General features: G+C 35.4%; 1 protein-coding gene across 1 annotated transcript in view; it reads left to right on the top strand.

Moving 5' to 3' along the window:
* The window catches only part of L (zinc finger protein Lobe), a 122,264-nt gene that overhangs the window by 29,594 nt on the left and 70,168 nt on the right, over nt 1–22,502 (top strand). The window contains exon 6 of the mRNA XM_018516007.1: nt 13,403–13,474. Coding sequence (XP_018371509.1) covers nt 13,403–13,474 — 72 coding nt within the window. The remainder of the gene's footprint in view (nt 1–13,402; nt 13,475–22,502) is intronic.

Raw genomic sequence — 22,502 nt, 5'->3', positions numbered from 1 at the left:
GGGAGTGACTCAACAAGCCATTTCAAAACGCCTCAAAGCCATGGAAATGATTCAGAAGCAAGGAAAATGGGTGCCGTACGAGTTCAAACGTTTCGGCTATCGGTTTTAGTCATCTTCAGCAAATACAAAATTAATATACTGACAGAGAAAATCTTCTTATCATTGAGAACAAAAGATGTTATCGAAAATCTTCCTAGACGGAAAGTGAGACGAGCACAAACATCGCACAAAGAAGTTCCCAGTCTTCTTAACAAGTGTTTGAATTCTCAAATTCAAGTAACGTCGAATTAAAGTAAAATACAATATTGAGTAGAAAGAAAAATTCGTAAAATATGTTGTACAGAGACTTCGAGACAAAAAGTATCGATGTTCTTAACTGCTTCACGTCTCAGAATGAAAAAATCACCCCTTTAAGTTGTGACAATTTTTTTTAATCGTTCTTTTTGAGTTATGCCAATTTTGATGAAATTAATTAAGTTAATTCATTTTTTATGATTGATAGGGTAATATTTACCTAACTTATGGTAATAACTTAAAAATCATATTTTTTTAGTTGTAATGCTTTTAAAATAAGGGAGAAATATTCAGTTTCTCAGATTAAGAAAAAAATGATAAGAAACAGAGATTAGTTTCGTCGTAAATTTCTGAAATTATAAAATATTTATTTTAATATAAACTACTCATAATTATCCATTTTTCGCATCTATATAGTGATAGAACACGGCTTGGCTCAGAAGAATATACGAACAGGACCTTCTTTGTAGAACGTTACTTTTCTGATAAATCGTTTCCACTGCGCAAAGAGGCTTTCCGAGAAGCGTTCCCAAGTGAAACGGTATTACGAAGTGACACTTTGGTCGCGCTTTAAATTGAACAATCCGCAGCGTCGTAGTCTAAGCGACCGAAATGACGAACTCTTCTTTCGAGTGTGATATTAGCGCGACGAGATTAGTTCGGAGACTGTAATCGCGGCTTCTCTCTTGTGATAGATAACCGACAAAGGACTATGGAAGTACTACCTGTTATTTCTCTCTTGCGAGAACGAGGGTAGAGTAGGACCGTGAAAAGGAACTCGTCTAATAACTACTCGCTCAACCATTAACTAATAATTCGTGGCACTTGTCAAGTCGCTTTCTTCAGTTTTTACCTGATAACTTTTAGTAACTCGAGGAGATAAAAAAGGTATCAGTATCCATCCTTTAACGATCCTTTTTTTACAGCCTTTTCCCATTTAAGATCTCCTCAAAATTTAAAATCTTTTCGAAGATGCCCTTTTCTGATCCAAAAATCATTGCTGAATAGTGTCTTCAAAATATTTCACATCGCTGTCATCACAATTCATGTCGCAAGCTAAAATTTGACCGTTTAAAATCAAACGTATCGATCTCTCTTTGTTGACCGTTTTCACAGCCACATATAAAGCACTGCCACAAGTTAAAGGAAGCGTTCCGTATCTAACGAAAAATGAATTTTAAAAACAATTTTATTGAAAAATAATATTTATTTTTATAACAATTTTAATATTTTGTTAGTTTTCCGTTGGCTCTTAATTATTACCATCTTTTTCAAGAAAATACAATAAATTCAAAATTGCTTTATACTTATAGCCAAAAGAGATTATATTTTTTAGATTAATGTTATATTTTTATGTAAAAGATAGGATTCTGAAATTGTTGGTTTTTCGATAATTGTATCCTTTATATTGATGAAATATTTGGTCTTTTATCACTTTATTTTTATAGTAATTTATTTGCTCCTTTAATCATTTTAGTAAGTTAAAAAGCATGCATCTCTATAACTGAAAATAGAAGTCATTTTTTTTACATTACGAACTTTCCGACACTCTGCGCCAATGAATCGATGTTCGTAAAAGTATCACGGCTGATTGCCACGAACGAGATCAGTCATAGCAATTAGATTCGCGGAATACCGAAGAAGTGAACTTTTTCGCGCGAGCAGAAAAGAACGCATCGAAATGTATCGTGTAAGAGACGATTTCGTTTCCTCGGGCGACAATGATGCTCCAGGAATGTACTGGTGTGCTCTTGCATCGAAATATGACGGAAGCAGTCATACTCGGGGTGTCTAGGGACCTGAGAGCCATCGCGTCGCAACCCAACTTAACTTTTGCGTGAACATACGGTATCGGGTACCGCGCTAACTTTATGCTAATCTTCCCTCCTTAGGCTGTATACCGGCACTTCGCACAATGAAAACCTGCGTCACAGGAAACTCACTTGCCCGATTACTCATATACTTTCCGCAGCTCAAATTCCTAGTCGAGTTAATAAGATACGAAATTCTCGCACGAAAATCTATTATCTTCGTCGTTCGCCCAATTGTATCGAGAAATATGTTATTAAATTAAACTATTCCCATTAGTTAACGATATTTTAATTTTGTTATCAGGATTAGGGAAATAACGGGTTATTTGTAACGTTGTTACTGTTCATTACTTTTTTAGTAATTTTTAGTAATGAATGGGTAATATATGATATATTTCTTTATTCCTAACATTAATGATAATACAGTTGCATTTTTTGAATAATGGCAACGAATACAATAAAATTATTTTCATCGTTACTTTGTACACATATCATATATGCGTTTGAAAAATGTATAAATGAGTTTTAAAAAAAGATTCCATTTAACCACGTTGCGATTAACAATCACTATAGATCTCTGTGAACTTAATTAGCGACATAGGCAATTGAATGTCACTCTAAAAAGGCTAGTGATTTTTTTTCACGTACACCCGAGGACTTCGATTTTTTCCCTCGAAAATTTTCACAAACTGGGAAATGTCTTTTCTACATTAATGCTCATAGTCCGTGCGCAATTAACGACACAACTCAACCTTACATCCGCTTACAATTAAATTTTACCCATATATTAAAAATTACACGGATTGAACCGTATATTAATTACACGTGTACACATACATATACATGTACGTAAACATGTGTATCTCCAATACGTTCAAAACCATGATTTCTAAAAAAGATATTACACAAAGTTATAACGTCTTAAACTTAACTTTTTGACAAACTTAGCAACTTCGAGATAATGTTTGTACAGGTTTTGAAATCTCATCACGACACTCCTATGGAGTTCATACCACGGCCTGCGGATTGGACCGTAAAGGAATGCACACACCTGCGTATCGTAAACGCAGGTTATGAGATCGTAAGCTCTGGCAGAACCAGTTAACTAGGGAATTAGCGAGCCGGTGAACTCGAAATTACGGCTCGTACGCGGCTTTTGACATGGCCGGAAAGGGTGGACTGTGGCGACTCTTGACAAACGCGGCCGCGTTTGTTGCCGAGGGGGCTGCGTATAAATTTCGCCGGATGGTACACTTCATTTAAGTGTACCGGACAGCGGTCGACATTAAACCCGCTTTAACTTTCGACTTAATTCAAGACGTATATTGGAGTCTTAATATAGGGGGTACGATTGCGATTGAATAAAAAGAATAAAATGTGTAAAATTGAAGCAAATGTTTTTAGAAAAAAATATATATTCTATAGTTGAGTGGTAAGTTGATATGCAAAAGAAGATATATTAATAATTAAAATATAAAACTTAGGTATTAAAATTTCTAAATTACTTAACTTCTTAGCTTTAGCTACAAAATTTTCTTTGGTTTAATTTTTTTATGTAACTAGAAAAAAAGTTATATTTATTTAAAGACTGTGAACAATTTTGTTACAACCATCCCAATCCCTAGGGACGATATAACAGTAGAGGGGAACAATTGTACTACATTTACTACAGGTACATAACACAACCACATAAGTCATACTCTTTCTTGCAGCGCTGCACGAATAGATAACTGGTCCTTTATAACTTCTTTAAATGTCTGTTTGTATAAAGTCACTTTTATATAGTTTTTCTCTTGTTTGCTTGTGTTTTTTTGTTAATTGGATTCTATGAAGAAAAATACAAATAACATTGTACAAAATAATACTAAAATTAAATCAAGTAAGTTTGGGAATAATTGTAATGTTATGACTGACAAATATTGATATTACTACTATCCCCTAATGATATTTTATGATTTATAGTAATTTTTTAAAATAACCTAGATAAAAATGTGCAAACCATCAACGCAGATAATTATTAAAACATATTATTGTAATACATTGTACCTTCGTTATAAAGAAAAAAAATATTTTTGATTTTGTGCACGCAATAAAACTTGATGCATGAAAAAAGTAATTTCTGCTCCTGCACGTTTCGCGAGAACCAGCATGTAACGAACGATTCAATGCCGACCTGTCTACAGAATTTTACCATGCAGCCTCATACACATATCTATTATAGTTTAAGAAATATTAACGATGTTACTATTGTCCCTTGTTACTTTTGTTCCCGGTCTCTCCTAACTCTCATTTTTATGAAACTATATAGTCAACCTTCGAAAAATCGGTTGCGTATGAATGATGTCGATGAAGAAGAGACGTGCCCCAGTAGGGACATCGTGCCAAATTAATTCCTACAAAGCCGATGTCACGTATATACGTACATGCGTACGCACAAGTACACGTATAGCACACTTCCAATGTGCACGTATAATACACGTTAGAGTACAGATAGTCCTGCAACGGCGAAGTACAAGGAACAGCCATCTTTCTCAGAAAGAAATTAAAGTTTTCCCTGAGGTATAGTCTTCTTCTCTACCTCCCTCCAACCCCTGTCGTCTTTCTCTCTCTCCTTCTCTCATCGGTGTCTTAGCCGCCAAGTTCTCGTGTTAGGGCCGGGTAGGTCGAAGGATACTGCCGTGGGGTGGTCGTAGGGTGGCATCGGCTAGCCCATTGCTATTGTTTGTGACGTTCCCTAGGGACGGACCTGCCCTTAACAGTGGCATGTGCCGATGACACTGTACCGGGTGTCCGTGATATCATGGCACTTGCCTTCGTCGCCCTCCATTAGATCCACGTGATCCAAAATTCTACTGACCATAAGTGATCGTCGTATGTAATCGTTTACGCAATATCTTGCAGTCTCGTGCAAAACTCACATTTAGAACACCAACATTCCGTTTTTAAATGATTGTAACATGTTTATACGTTTATTTTTAGACGTGGCACTTTGTGCGACTTCGTCGTGTGTACATTTGGGCCGGATTGTTACGAATTATGAAAGCTCATTTCACGCGCAGTCATTATACCACACCAATGCTCGAAATTAGCTTACGGATACGAATACGCCGACGGTGTTTATTATTTCCGACTGAATTAGCCAGTTCAAAAATCGGTGATGACGCGGCAACTGCAATTCCATTTTCTAGCGAGAAGGAACACCATATACTCGGGTTTTATTCCGTCAGTGGTTTCGGCGGTGGCGATGGTATCGGGCCGAGACGGCCAATTAAAAACGTATCAGCCATCCGGCCGCTTCGAATTTGAGTACTAACCGAATTGAAGAGCCCCGAAAAATATATGTTCCAATTTGTTGTTTCGCGTAGGTAGATATATAAAATTGTTATGATACAAAAATTTCAAATGATACAAAAGTCCCAAATACAGACATCCAAATTTTGATAATTTTTGTTATTAAATGAACTCAAGTACAAAAATTGTGTGCTCTTTTTTTACTTTAAAAAAGATATAATTAAAAAAACACGATTTTTTAATTATTACCATTCATGAATAAGTTAAATAAACCTATCAATCAAAAGTTAATTCACTTAATTTCATAAAAAGATTACCAAAATCATTATAAAATGAACGGTTTTAAAAAATGGTCCAAAGTGTCACAACTGAAAGGAATAATTTTCTAAAGATTGTGAAACAAAAATAACATTTGATCATATTGAGAATTTCTTTTTGCCAATATTTGATTAGTCAATAATTTTCTGTCAAGTTGAAAAATAAATTTTTCCTTTTCTGAGAAAATTGATATTTTGAATTGTATCACTATTGAAGTAAGGGAATAATATCTTTTTTAAAATTACGTTTATACTGTAATTTTATAAATATTTATATCATGATTTATAATTTCTCAATTTTCAATATTAAAAGCAACTATTATAATATCTCTACACATTTTTATAAAAAAGGCAATTTCAAGTTTTGAATTAATTATATTATGGGCTATTATGTCATATTTGTAAAATCTTTCATAAAAATAGAGATCTTAATAAAAAACATAATAACAATATATAATGAGGCATACGCGTGAGTTGACGCAATAATGAAATTAAGCATATCACATTAAGGAGACAAATATAAATTATAGGGTCAGCTTACCATAATAATTTGCATTGTCACGTGATGCTTTTGCTCTCCCAATCTAGGGGTCGGCGACGCTTAATTGGGCTGTCATTATGACGCCTTATGGGACGCAGGACTCGATTTAAATTACGTAAAATCATAACTCGTTAACGCTAAAATGATGACACATATAATTTATAAATTGTTTTCCCCTTTTTATTCTCTACAATTTAAACCTAGTGCGATCAGAAAATTGCGAAACAGATTCAAAGATAACTCTCAAAGATATTTTTCTATGTAGATAGACACTTTGTTTTTCAAAATGTCTATTTAAATATCGAAAACAGAAGATCGTTACTCGAGTATAATGATCGCCATTGATGTCTTTATCTTGAAACTTTACCTTTGACGCTAGCTACGTATGAAAATACATTCGACACTCCATTTAAATGTCACAAGCATGTTTCCCTTTTTCCCTCGTTGTCCTCACAGGCGGGATCCGATTCCAACTAGATGAGAACCGCGACCGTGAGAGCCACTGGCGCGATCCCGCGGGACTACTGGGAGCAGTGGGAAGCCTCTGTACCCGTGCTGGGGCTATACCGGGCTACGCCGTGGAGAGGGCGCTCCCCAAGGAGGTAATTACCCTCCCTGCCGCCGCCCGACCACCCACAAGCCATCGCAACTTCAACTCCTGCCGGAGTTACATGCTAATACAAAACCAAAACCGGTTCCCAACAGCTTTGCTAGCCCCGTCCGTCGAATTCCCAAAATTCATATACGTACGCGCGTATACATATATACGTCTACATACGTATACACGTGCACACAATGATGAAAGCCATGCGCGAGTCGTGAAAAATGATGCTGGACGTCGCGGTGCACAATCGATCCCCAGTATTTACGTGTAATATCTGACCGATGTGACGCGACAGTATACGTTTAATGTATGTCGCGTCGTGTAGAAATTGCGGTTGTATTTTTTTATTCTACGAATTAAATTATTGCCTTCCCGCGAAGAGAATCACGTTAAAACGCCCATTATCCGCGTTAAAAGAATTTTCGTATTCCGCGCAGCGTCGGTATATCGTAACAATGCGTATGCGTTTTCGCGCAACGAGAATTTTCGTCAAAAACGCCAAAAATGCATACGTTGCGTTTAAACATAAAAGCGGCGGGATGAATTTTGCATCTAAGGATAATAAAATAATAAATACGTGACAACCCGGAAATTAGCGTGCAGCTATACTTTCACATTTTCACCTTTTTTTTCCCCCCCCGAAAAAGAGAGCGGCAATGATGATTTCTCACGAAGGAAAATCCCCGTGTATTTTTTTTCCCCAATTTCCCGTGTCCCGTTTCAGGTAGAGCGGAGTCTCTCGCGGAGAGTTTGTTTTTCCACACAAAAAAAAACTTTTATATCCCCCGCCTGAAATTTTTATTTTATATTTCGTGCCGCCGCGTCGAGCCATGTCGTCACACGGCGAATTCGTTTTTTAATTGGCAAATTTATTTGTTGTGTCCTGTACACGCGCGCCAACTGAAATGCTCGCGCAGCAATGATACAAGAATATTACGATTTTACGTTCGCAACACGCGTGTGTCACTCGATAACATTCTAGCCGCATGGTATACCAGATGTAATAGTTCGATTTAGGTATCGGATGACGGTAATACCTGAGCGATTTTGGGAAACGGGAGAGCCTGGTACGGTTTCCCGTGCGGTTCGCGGCGCGAATTAAATATTCGATGAACAATCTAGAACGCTGCAAAAATTCGCGATTGTGTACCTAGAAAAGTGAATGAAGAGAAGCAGACAGAAAGATGGAGAGGGAGGGGAGGAATCAAAATCAGAATTGTCATTTATTAGGTGCTCTGGGACTACGCCCCCTAAAGCATACAAATCTTATTACGAAAAAGAGCAGTATAATAGTCGCTGCAATTATAACGTGAGATGCAAAAACAAAAATAAAGAAAAAATATAATGTAATAGATAATGGGAAATAAGATTTAAAAAAAAGAAAAATGAATATGTATATTTGTACGTGTATTTGTGTGTGTAAAAGAGTGTGCCATGGGCGCGCATTGTAAAAGTTCCTATGCATGCATGAATGGACGGATAAATTGAATAGATCGTTATACTTACGGAAAATAAAATTTTCAGCGCTATATACTTTGCAATACAGTGTGCTGAAAGTATATTTATTGCTGCAGCAAAAGAATTCGCACACTGTTGCGTTACTACATTAGTTTTTTTTAGCAAAGTATATCTACTTGTTTGCTATGTATCAATGCTACAGATCATATAGATTATAAATTGAAAATTTGTGTGTGTGTGTGTGTGTGTGCTTCTCTAGACAGACGTACTTAGCGCAACAAAAGTATAGGAACGTGTTTAAATTAAACTTTTCACTAAAGTCATTTACCCGTGAGTAATATGCGACACCACTAATAGATGGACACGACGAAGTTAAACTTCTCGTATTTAAAAAAACCCATACAGAACGGAATAAAAGACACAATATCATAAAACTTTTCGTTCACATCACTCACACGTAATGAAAGATTCCTCCAAAGCGAATTCCCGAAATGGTTTCCATAATGAAAGTAAATGAGATATCTTTGACAGTGCCAATTTTTATGTATGTAAAAATTCAGGAATATGAACTTTTTATATGTAAGTAAGGGAAGTTTATATGTACCAAAATGTGTTAATATGATAATATCTAAAATATTAGAAATATCTAATGTCCATCATAATGAACGCCTATGTCTACTAATTGTAATGTCTACTGCACCCTGGATGCGATGAGCGATATCTGATGAAAGCTTTGCTTTTTCTCACCTGACGATGTAAAACAGAGCTCTCATTGGATATCACTCGTTGTTGCAATAGACACAACGCGTTCATTAAAAAGAGTGTTTGGCTATAGTTAAATTTTTATGACTTATCTATAACATCTAATTAAAATTAACTACTCTATTAAAGTTTTAAGTATTCATATGTTACAACTAAAATTTAGCTATCACATATACAGATTCTTGTTGCCGCAGCAACTAATCTTTTTTTTCGTGTACTTAACTATGAGTTAACAATGATTGCGACAACAGAAATGATTACAAAATTTGCTCTTAAAACTGCAAAGAAAGAAGTGTAAAGAGAAAAAGAGAGAAAGAGAAAGGGGTGAAGAAGAAAGAGGATGAGAGAGAGAGAGAGCTCTTTTTTCCTCTCTTTCTCTCCTTTTTTCTGGTTCGCTCAGTGCATTTCGGTAACAACGACGAACTGATTACCAACGCGGCATCCCAAGCGTACAGCCTTGGAACTCCCAAAAGTCATACTCGTAAAAAAAGGGGGACTATTGTGCACCGCGGACTTCCGGGTTATTTATACGAGTTATCTCGTCCCCGAAGCGCCGCGAACCGCGCTCGCTCGCGCCACCCACGCCGCGCCGCAGTTGCAGCTGCAATGTTCGCGCCGTGACTTACGAGCGATGATAATTCCAGCAGCTTGAGTGCCGCGGCTTTTCGTTCCACCGCGGTCTTAACGTTTTATTCCGCCGCGGTTCCTCGATATCGTCTTATCAGTGAGTTATTCGCAATGTAGAAGCAGCACGAAAGAGGAATTAACCAAGGATTGTGTGACTCGTGAGTATCTTTACGAGATTTCGCTGTTAATCTCAGTGATACAACTATAACTGTGTGTCTCACCAATGAACAAAATATGAGAGAGGTTAGTTGTAATAATTTTTTATTAGTAATTTTTTCCGGCCTAATGTATACATATATTTACATTATCAATGAACACCTACATTGATACAAATAGGGTAAAGCGGGACTATTCCGTCAGTTTCAACTTTAAAATAATACGAAAATTTATAATACCAAACAACCTCTCTTTCTCTCTCTCTCTCTCTCTCCCCTCTCTTTCTCTGCAGTGACGTGCTTAACATACAATCATTATTACAATCATTATTACTCATTGAGAGCACAATCTTTAAATAATCAACATGTGCTGTTTAGAAACATGAACGTTATCGCAAGAAATGGACAAAAAAGCCCCGCTATATTCTATATATTTAACTAGACAGTTAATTCTTTTCTAATTTGTATCAACATTTTTAAACATTGAAAATTAACATTTTATATCAGAAGGAAAACTGTAACAACTTACTTTACTATGAGGCAAGTTGTTATTAATACATTGAGCGCCGATTAATTTTTATAGGTATACATTTGTATAGGTGTAATGTCACATGGTGTGTGCCGCCGCGCGCTGGTGCTGAACTTGTTAAACTGGAACAAATTATTATATTTACAATATTATACTTTAATATTACGATAAAATTAAATACAAAATGCTTCACAGAATCAACGTGCATACGTAAACTCATTGCATATTCGTGTTGCTACGCGGAAAAAATGGCTACGGTTGCCGTGACCAAAAGCCACCCATCAATACATTTCTTGGTCATAAGAACTATAGTACGATTGTAATAATCGTAAGAAATGCATAGAAATGCATATTGGTTTTATATTTCGGCTTTTTGATAAAAGTTTAAAATAGTGAATTTAATATGCTGGGCAGAATTTCCCTGAAAAAATAATTTGATTATCATTTAACTCGATTTTAGGAATTTTTTAATTGCGATATATATATATGTAAAACGTCAAGTTTCTAGTTTCGCTTTATTTGAAGTTCATCAATACTATGCAAACACTAATTTCCAAACTGACTTTCAAACTTTGAATCCTGTGACACTAAATCCTCCTTTATTGGAAGTTACTACCCCTTTGAAATTTGACATTTTCAGGTTACACATTCAAAAGTCAATGATATCAAGAATCTAAAACCGAATTTAACGATAATCAAATTATTTTTTGAAACTTGAGTTTAAAAATTCTCAGACCAGAATCAAATACAATAATCCCAAAAATTCTTAAAAAACAAAATCTTTAAAAATAAGTTATTGTATTAGAAAGCTACGGTTTTCAAAGAGTTAATTGATACTTCATATATCGGACAACATTTTGTAAAATTTATTTCAATCTCTCACGACTAGTTTGTGTCGCTCATCTAATATTACAATCTAAATAAAAAATCCTCCGATTTAGAAGAGGACTTTTCGCGACTCACAATTAGTTTAGTCCGTTCTACCTACGCACGAGCGCTTTGTCAAAACTTACCGGACACCCTATATATATGTGAAAAGTACGTATGAAATGCGCGAATATTTTATCATTGATGTGTGCGTGCACGCGCGCGCGCTAATAAAAATACGCGTTGACCCAGCTATAAGTGAGCTATCTCGACATGGTATTATACTAATGTCACGAAGACACGCGGTGTAATTTTTTCCATCGCGTATCGAGGCGGACGCCGTAAAGTTCGATTATCGATGCGCTTTGGCCGCCGCGGTTGTTTCCCGCAAGTTGTGCTTAAAGTCGCACGTATTCCGATGGGAAATTTGAATTTTGGCCGGTCTTCCTCTCATATACGTATATGTGCTTGTATGATGTACACGCGCGCGTACGGATATGTTGGTCCAAGGCGGCTGGGTCTCCTATGCGCAGGAATGGGCTGTGGGAGCCAATATCACCGGAGTATGACTCCCGCGGGATCAACGCCGTACCGCTCTTTTCCACCCTTTCCCGTATTATTCGCGTCCGTGCGCAAGCGGCATCATCTGCGGCGCAGGTATAGGCCGCACGCAGCGTATCTCCAAACTCGTTCCGCTCGATCGCCCGAAATCCCATGAAATTTCAATGCGCGGAATCCCTATTAAGATCCTGGCGGGTTATAGACGCGCGGATCTCGACACCGGGCTAGACGGAACGCGGCGAGATTGATGTAACCGCGCGAAGACATCTTTGTCAAATCCGAATCTTAATTCTTAAGCGTGAGTTTGTGGAGACGTACGAATCTTCTCATAGCGAGATCGCCGCGAGCGCTCTCAAAACAAAATTCGACAAGTCTTCGAGGCATTTTTTTCCGTAAATAACGCTAAACAACAAATTTTGATCAACATTTTGTTTTTTAAAGTAATAAGTGTTTCTTATAGATTTACACTGAAAAAAGGATACTTTTTTAAAAAACTGCATCACTCTTTAATTTTTAAAAACTCCGCTTAGTATTTCTTTTATAATAACGCCAATTCGTAATATATATATATTATATAACAAAACAAAATTTAAATTTTTTTAAGGCGGTGCTGGCTAAACTTGATCGACGTCGATAGGACAGACTTTTTAAATTCTAAATAAAAAACTTTTTTAATTCTAAATATAAAATTGTTTCCGATAACATCATTCTTACTACAATTACTACATGCTGAGTGAGATTTGATAATTTTAATACTGCGATTGAGAGCATATTTTAATTTTTATGTATGTTCTATTTGTAATAATTTCACTGTTATTTTAACATTGATAATGATCCAATAGGGATCGAAACGTTTGTTTTTGATTTGTTGTTTATTGCCGACAAATTAAAGTATTTTAACTAAATGACATGTTTATTTACTAACGTTTTCAATTTTCAATTTTTAACGATTATTCTCTTAGACTCATAGCCCTTCCTCTTTCTGTTTTTTTCTAAATAAAAAAGCCAATAATAGTGACACCTTTAATTTATTTCCTACATTATTGTTCTGTCTCACTCAAACATATACATCTGTCCTTATCTAACATATTGCAACGTCGTCTTCTGCAATATCGAGTACTTACTGCTAGACACAATTACTGTTTTGTGTATTATTCTGAGTTTTTGCTATAAAGCATATCTATGTATACACATAATTTGCAGATCAATATAAATCTTTTTTTTAAGCTTTTAATCTTAGTTTCATAAACTCAGTATTGTTTGTGCACGTAATACGCTGGGTGCTACACTGTCGTTTTGTCCATACAAGTCATGGTAGAATTAATAAGATGAAACATTGCGCATAATGGCGATAACATTATTGGAAATAACCAATCAAATGTTCTTCAATATGCACTTTCCTGCGTATAATAGCGCTGGTTATATTGGAACAGCCAATTTCAGCAGCTAAAAATACATGAGCTGCATCACTATTTGGTAACAAGAAACAGAAATCTTGTAAATCAATAACTTTTAATGATTTAAATTAATTAAGAAAATTGAATGTAATTAGACTGTACTAATCATAACATGTTTAATGTTTCAGATTATTTGCAAGATGGCAGGTCAACTTCCATCCAAGGCCCTGATCTAGAAAATCAGAATAGCCTTGACAGCGGTGAGTCATGTTTTTACTCGTTAAGTTTAAAATAGATCATATACGTAATGCATCATATATTTGACAAGCAAGATTCTTATAATTTGACACTTATCTTGAAAACCTCCAATTTTAATTATCTTTTCGTTTTAAAACGATTAAAGTCGCCTAGATTCGTATAAAGGTGGTGACCCTAACAAGCGTCCTACATGTGATAAGAATTAGAGGTTATTACTCTTTGCATTAGAGATTGCTCATTTGACTGGCAGAAAATTTGTAGATAAGCCTCAAATGGCGTGGCAGGTTAGAGACGGAAGGATTTAATTTAAGGAGACTTTATGGGAAACTTTGAATTACAGTGTTCGAACAGTGTCTCGAACAGAGAAAGGTTCCCGTTTCGACGTCGAAGGGATAAGTATAAAGTAGAATTGACCTCAGAGGGAAACCATCGCTTTTATGCTCGAAGGGCCCGAGAGTTGCCTCGAAACAACTTCGATGCATTTAGGTCGAAGTGTTTTCAGTATATCCAATTCTCTTTGCGAATATTTCAAGCAAGGTTGAAAGCTTCGGCGCAGAGATGCCCATTTTGTAACGATTTGAGAAAGTCAGGACGAATTTAATTTTCTCTCAAATCGCTGGAAATGTTCATTAGATCCTTCATTTTTTGTTTCATGTTACATATCGTTTGCTTACTTTAAAAGTGACGTACAATTAAAAAAATTAGGTAAATTTCCCAGAAAAAGGGAAAAATATTTCAACTTAACAGAAAATTATTGACTAATCAAATAATATCGGCAAAAGGAATTATATTCTTAATACGATTAAATGTTATTCTTGTTATTTTTATTTTACAATCCTTAAGAAAAAACTCCTTTTTGAATTCCGACAATTTTGACGATTTTTAAAAAATCATTCTTTTGAGTTATGTTTTGACGATTTTTGATGAAGTTAAATTAGTCGACTTTTGATGATTGATAAGATAATATTTACCTCTGACTCATATCATTTATGGTAATAATTTGAAAATCACGTTTTTAAATGTATCACTTTTGAAGTAAGGGATCGAGCTAGTATTTTCAATGCAAAACGTAAATAATGCGCTAATGCGAAATTCTGGAGAAATCGGGTTTCCTTGCGGCTTAGTGGCGAATAGATAATGCTCTCAATCTCTCATATCTCTCTCTCTCTCTCTCAGTCCGTGAGCCACAGATACATACAATAGCTCCCATGCATTCGACATATGCTCTCTGTAATTCGATTACCTTGTAACTGCCAAAGCTTTGGTAAGGGACTGAGAGATTGAGCCGACTTAAGTTGACTAATCTCTCTCGCTGGCTCCACAGCATAGATAGACTAGTCCTCGGTAGATAACTCCGTGAGGACCACAGACGCACTATGCAAATAGATCTTTTGCTAAATTCAAAAGCGATCATTATTGAATAATTACAATATTTTTTGTCATTCACGAACGAAACAGATTAAAATATTATCTCTTTCACCCTAATTTCTCTCTTATCTGGAGACACGGTAGTGTCTCAGCGATAAGTATAATGGCGCGAGAGACGCTGCCGTGCCTCTTTTTAAAATTTTCCTAAAAATAAATTGAAACTTAGAATAATTGCAATTAATGCAGGAATAATTTTTATTCTGCTTAAATATTTTACTTTGTAAATTATATAGTAATAGTCCGAATTTGTGACTCAATCATACAACAATATACGATATATGTACTTTGTTGAGTATAACGCTTGAAAATTTCATCACTATACCTATTTTTCATGTTAATGCTAGATAGGAGCGTCTTCTATCAAGCTTATAATATCATCGAGAATCGTTTAACCCGTTAGCGAGAAAATTTTACGGAAATGCCGACCCTTACTTCTCCGGAAATTCGCGAGACTTTGCAATGTCCGGCTCACCCAACCACCGAGCTCCCCGATGACTGCGCAATAATTGGAGGATTACCGCTTTCCTAATGGCTAACAGAGTTTCCGCGAATTCGACATACGCTTATATACGCGGTTATTCGATTAGCACGGACTAACAGAGGAATCGAGCTTGAGTTTGAAACGAACTGGCGAGGTTGACCAGCCCTGGTTAACATCAGGGTTGGCAAAAGGGAGGTCGCTGACGAGGGTTGGGGTCGGTTGGACGGTCGGCCAGCTTGGCCGACGGCTAGCCAGCTAGCTAACGCACTCCTGGGAAGACGTAAATGTGTCCCTTTAGTGCCAGGCTGCCAGCTTCCGTTCTGCAATACGTCTACCAAAAGGGCTTGCTCACTTCGTCTCACACACACACGCGCACGCGCGTTCTCTCTCTCTCATCGAATAATGTTTTAAAATCTATTGACGCACCGGCGCTCATTTTGCCGCAGGATTCGTACGATCGTTTGCTTCTTCAAAACTGATTAAAACGTCGTGGTTCTCATCAGGAAACTTTATTTGATAAAGCTCATTGAGACTGTGAATGTGCCCATAAAAGAATCCACGTATGCCGCTGTGCGACAATATTCAAATACACTTGAAAAACGTAAACGATTTATGCAATTTATGTAATCGAATTATTTCTACTTTTCTAGTTTCTGGAGATACGGTAGTGTTTCGGCGCTAAAGCCCATGACACATACAAGAACGTAAGGCCGTAATACGCAAGCAGTGAATTGGCTAATCACAGTAGAGACCGTAAGGCCAGTAGCGAATCCAATGTTACGATTTCCTTACTGATTACGTCTTACGGCCTTACGTTTTTCTATGTGCTCCCGGCTTAAGGGCTGCCGCACATAAAATTTCATAATAGTATGCGTAAGACGTAAACTTAAGCTGATGAATCAGGAAACTGCTTTAGATTATGTAATCTAACGGAAATGGAAATAACAATAAACTTATCCATAACCTCGCAATAAGGCGAATTTCAACCGGTTGAAACTCGCCTTATAATAAGTTTACTGCTATTTCTATTTCCATTAGAGTACGTAGATCTAAAGCAGTATCCTGATTAGCTCATTGGCTTAAGTTCACGTCTTAAGGTTACTGTTACAGAAATTTTGTCTGCGGCGGCCCTAAGGCCTGTTAGTCCACAAACACAATAGAGTAGTAAGCCTTAAGCCTTAAGAAATTGATCAATCACAGTTGAATGTGAGAAGAATAATCGACTATGATTGGTTAATTCCTTAAGACTTAAAGCTTACTACTCTATTGTGTGTTTGCGGACTTACACAATAAAGCCGTAAGCCGTAAGAAATTAACCAATCATAGTCGATTATTTTTCTCATGTTCGTCTGTGATTGATCAATTTTTTACGGCTTATGGTTTGCGACCCTATTGTATAACAGTTGATAAATTTTTAACAGAAACTTATCTGAACATTATAAACAAGGTTTGATGTACGACGAGAATTCATTTTATATTAGTTGACTTTCTGTATAATTTTATTTTATGACTTGTTGACTCTATAATCTGTTTTGTTACGTTACAATGCTCAACGTTATATACTTTATGCTGTTACTGTCATTTGAACTCTGATATTTACACGATTCGGGTCTCTCAACGATTTATTTCTATTCATGCGTTTCTATATTTTTTGATATTCGGATCATGATTTGCAGCGGGTGAGTCCTTTGATCATTCTATGCTTGTTTTTATCATTATCATATTATTAATTATTACTTTTCTTTGGTATTCAGTTAACCATTCAACTAATTGACAATGATTTTTCTTAAGTTTGAAATTGCAGAGGCTCCTTTAGCTATTCTCGGATTCTAGCTTAAATAATTTATAATGTTTTCTGGACATCGCTGAGGATGGCTCGAACTGAACCGAGACGTCCGATCTCATCATATTAGTTTTAAGGTCTACGAAATACATTTGTTAACGTATAACGCTTTAACAACTGCATTTTAATTTTTGCTCTCAATCACCTGTCTTTGATTTTATATTTTTATTGAAAAATGTATTATATTTATATTACTTATTCAGAATTCTTGAATGCTTTTACTAGCTAATGCGGTTTGGTATAAATCATTTTTTTAATCCATCATTCCTTTTATCATAAATTAATGAAGCCACCTGTTGACGGCTAGATGTTGGTGCCTAGGGGCGGCAAAATGCTTAATCCGTCACTGATTACCATTGCGGTTTTTTGTTAATTCATACATCTATTTTCTGAAGCCTTACATAGCGTTTATCTATACTGAGAAAAAAGTCTTGTAATACCTATCAAATGCATTTTGTTAAGCATATTGATGCAATATTTAATAAGTAAAACCAAACATAATAATAGTAACTAACCGTTTGGTAATAATTACTAAATATTTAGAAAGCTAAAATTTTCGGTTAGTTGATTCGACTAAATGATTGAATACTTAAAACCAAATTATTTGAGAATATTAGTTAAATATTTGATAATTATCAAATTATTTAATAATTATTAATAAATAATTTAAAAATTGTTACTAAATTAGTAGATTGTTACGGCCATAGCAACAAGGATGGGATAGACTGGGGAAGGAAAACACTATAGAAACACAAATAGCACAGTCAAAGTCGGCCATATTTAACATTTTCTTCTGCATCGGGTGTTTAAATTGAAATAAGTCCGCATGGTATACAAAGGGAATATATAGCATGCGCTGCTGTATGCAGTATGAAAAGACTAGATTTAATGGTAATTTCTGAACGCTGTCATTTGTATGTGTGGCAATCGTAGTTTGTATTTAGAGATGCGCAAGCTGAGCTTGTAAGACGAGTAAACACTTAATTAACTCTTCAAGTTAGCTCTCTAGTCCTCTTTCTCCCTGTCCCTCCCACCCTTGACATCTTCCGCTACATCTGAAATGAAAATCCTTTACCAAGGATGGTAGAGTCTGTAAAGATTCACTGAGACCTACTCACAACAGTCGCTAGATATATGCTTCAAAAAATGCAAAATTGCATAAGAAAGTAATTTATCAGATCTTTAAAGTTCCAAAAATCGCAAATCACGCACGAAATCTATATGTACAGAGTGTTTCTGAAATAACGCCCACTAATCATATAGTGCTATTCTTAATAAAAAACTGAATCGAAAAGTCCTCTACTATTTTGCAATTACTATAAAAAGTAACGGCAAAGTAACTGAAAAATAACGTTGGCCAACCCTGCGTGTATCAATATTTAATAAAGTCATTATAAAATCATTTATTGGGAACACGCGCCTCAACTAACAAAGAATTAAAAGAAGTAATAAAGCTACTTGGCCAAAAAGGATAATCTTACAAAGTCAAAACTCACGGATTAGGATCGTCTTGAATTAAAACGGAGTTATTTTAACCTTTCGCAGCCGCACTTCTCAAGGTTGCTTATCACTGTGAGAGAAGAGAGAGAGAGAGAGAGAGAGAGAGAGAGAGAGAGAGAGAGAGAGAGAGGAGAGGAGAGGAAGGTAGTGGGGAGGGAGGGAGGGAGCGAGGGGGAGAGAGAGAGAGAGTGTGTGTGTGTGTATGTGTGTGTCACCCAACAACGGTAAGAGGCCGTCGTGGACAAGTTCGAGCTTTCTGTCCCGGCGGACATTCTCGGATTCGCAGAGATCCCAATCTCTTAGGCGGGTCGCATCTCTTTTCGGTTCCAGTCAGTCAGTCACTCGACCCCGTTCACCCTCCTCTACTTGCTACACCCACCTCCGTAACCTCCCTTCCATTCTGTACTCTGGAGACCCATTGCAACTTTAAGCGCCTCGCATTACGGGCGTTCGACTCGTTTCTCTCGTTTCAGGCTTTGCTCGAGGCTACCTCTCCCTTCTTTCCTGTGTGCTCTTAATTTAGCCATCTACTACCCTTCCGACTTACCGGTTTGCCACCCCCCGAATTCATTTTAGATGTTTATCTCCAACGGGAGAGAATCGACTCGAAAACGGATTAAGCTCGGACGATGGTGCAAGTTTTGTTTGTTGAGATCGAATATCATATCTTAGGTCATCGCCAATTTATCTGTGTACGATATCAGATTATTCTAAATGAGAAATCTTCCAAGAAAAGGCTCCGCACTAATTGTATGGAAAATTAAGTAAAATAAGTTTTCGTATATAATGTAGATTATAGTGTAGTAAACAAAAAAAATGTCCTAGATAAAACTCAATGATGAATAATTTTTGAACTATGTGTATCAAAAAGGTGCTTATAGAATATATTTTACATCTTTGATATACCATAGGTAAAAAATTATCCATTATTGATTCTTATGTGACGTCTTTTATCATCATGCCATATAATCTATCTATACTACAAGTGAAAACTAACTCATTTCATTGGAACTCAATTTTATAATTAATGCGGAATCCTTTTTTAGGTATGTTGCGAACGAAAAATTATATTCTAAAAGTTTTTTTATCAAACTTCCAATAGAAATAGGTAATAGACACATTATTTAAGTAGAAAAAGATAGTTATGGACGGACGTTTCAGTGGAGAACATGGTAGATGCAATATGTATTTTATTAATAACTCTGATATCTCTTTAAAATGTATACACGTATATAATCAACGTTACTCAAATTAAGCCGGATATTATTTTAATAATAGTAGCCGGACAAATAATTGCGATTTTACTTGTTTCGTTAGCCGATCAATTATTGAAAGTCCGAAATGAGATAAATAATTAATAATTCACGAGTAAATGAATTACACAACAAATCGATTAATGGGCCTGCATACTTTAAATTGCAATTAGTCAATTGTAATTAATTCGTAATCAGTCAATGAAGCCCTTTTCAATCATGCGGGATTTTGGAACGATAGGACTCACATAACGCAAATGAATATCATAATTTCTCTTGCGTTCTCGCATTGAACGAGGTTACGTCGAGGTTGAATACCTTCGCTTGCCAACACCAATCTTTGGATGTAACAACCTCAGTTGACACGTTGAAAATTTAACCCGCGTCCGTCTTTGGACCCTAAGGAAGCTCCGAAGTTCATCGTTCATTATTCCGCAGGAGCATAGCCTATCTTTGACTCGGCATCCTTAAGAAGCTGGAATAAGTGATGAGACGTTACAATTTCAGCATTCTTGTAATTTAGCAATTGTAATAATTAGCGATCATATATATAATTAGAAGGTTTTAATTAAATTATATTTGGATGGTTAGGTGAATTTAACGACTCAACATTTTGTATTAAAAACTTCACCTCCATTAAAGCTTAAGAATGTATTATATATATTTTTGAGACAAAAAAATTACAGATTATTACTACATTTCAAAATAATACAAAACATTTATCGCTAATTGAGAACTTGGATGAAAAAATTATTTCTTTAAAAGATAAAAGTATGTATAAAAAATAAAAGTATTTTAAATATAATTAAGAAATAATGATAAGAATCTCAATTTTGTCATACAAGTACTTCAAATTTTTAAATTTATATAAAATTTATGTAAAATTTCATTACGGTGCAGAGAGATTAATTCTTCTATTATATAAATAAATAAAATCTATTTATTTGTTTATTTACGGAATAACTAATCTTTACCTAGCAATGAAATTTTACATAAATTATCTTGAAAGTACTTATACAATAAAATTACGATTTTTTACATTGTTGTTTAAAATAATTTAATTTTTAATATACTATAAATAAAATAAATAAAAATGCGTTAATAAAAATATAATGTTATTCACAAAACTTTCATATATACAGAGTGTTTGAAAAATGTTAAATCTTTCGCATAGGGGCAGAATGGACTAAACTAAGAAGAAAGTCCTCTACCATTTTGCAATTTTCGCAATAGTTAATAAGATATTAATTGCTATAAAAATTACCGAAAATTGGTCTTCAATAATTTTTTCCTCAAATACTATCAATTTTATAGAAAAACTGCAAGAGACAAAAATTGTTTATTTTCTTCTCATAGAATTACTAATTTTTTCAGAACTTTTATCAACTTTTTAGTATTACATTTTTTTATTTTTACTAACATGAGAAATTAACTATTGCGAAAATTGCAAAATGGTAGAAGACTTTTTTCTTCTCAGTTTAGTCCATTCTGCTTCTATGCGAAAGATTTATCATTATTTTCCAAACACCCTGTATATTTAATATAAAGTATAAATATTAACACATTTTCAATTTTAATTTACTTTATAGAAACTGTGACATATTCTTAATTAAATGTCGTATTGGTTTTCAATTTACAACATTAAATATCTTGACATTATATCTCCCCCAAGTCAAGATTTTGTTGCAGTTTGAGATCTTATAAATATTTAGCAAAAGGGTTTTAATAAAATTAGCAGAGATAGTTGTCTACTTTTTTTTCTATTTTTTCTCTTTTTTTCTCTTTTTTTCTCATTTTCTGAAAATGTACAAAACAATGTACGAATAAGTCACAAAAGACATAAGTGATGATCAAATTAAAAGTCTGATCAACCTTGGCCAATATATATATATATGTACTATATAATAGGATCTCTAATTCAAAAAGATCATTATTATAGAATCTCTATTTATAAATTTTATTTAAAGTAGCTCCTAGATCAATATTATTAATGTATAATATTATTAGTTGTTTCGAGGCTATATTGAATTTCCAGACTATTTCTCTTAAATTATATAAAGAAGGCATCAATCATTGTATAAAATACTTGTACAATATTATTGAGCATCAAAGGGGCTCCTTAAGATTGACAAAAGAACTGTTGGCTTTAGTATCACAATTTATTGGCGCAACATGTCCCCAATGTATGCCAACGTTTAGGCATATCTCTGATGAATTGTACTAGGGAGTGAAACTACAATATAATTATCGAACACAATTTCGTCATTATTGCGGGTGCTGAATCCTCCGCGATGACTCGTTGCCAGTTGAAAATAATCTCATCTATGAAAACGTATAAAAATGACAATTAGCGAAATCGATGAGTCGCGCAGTGGACACCTTGCCAAATCCGCGTGATCCGCGGTTACAGCACCGTTAACTGACAGCGTCGCAGAACGGAAATTGTGTCAGTCGCGCGGGCGCGGACGAATATGTTTATAATATCGATCGAGGCGCGCGTCGCGCGCGGCGATGATCGCGCCGGT

The sequence above is a fragment of the Trachymyrmex cornetzi genome, unplaced genomic scaffold (assembly GCF_001594075.2).
Source record: "Trachymyrmex cornetzi isolate Tcor2-1 unplaced genomic scaffold, Tcor1.1 scaffold607, whole genome shotgun sequence".
Taxonomy (NCBI): domain Eukaryota; kingdom Metazoa; phylum Arthropoda; class Insecta; order Hymenoptera; family Formicidae; genus Trachymyrmex; species Trachymyrmex cornetzi.
Note: the sequence above shows the minus strand (reverse complement) of the source record. Positions and strands in the feature narration are given on the sequence as shown.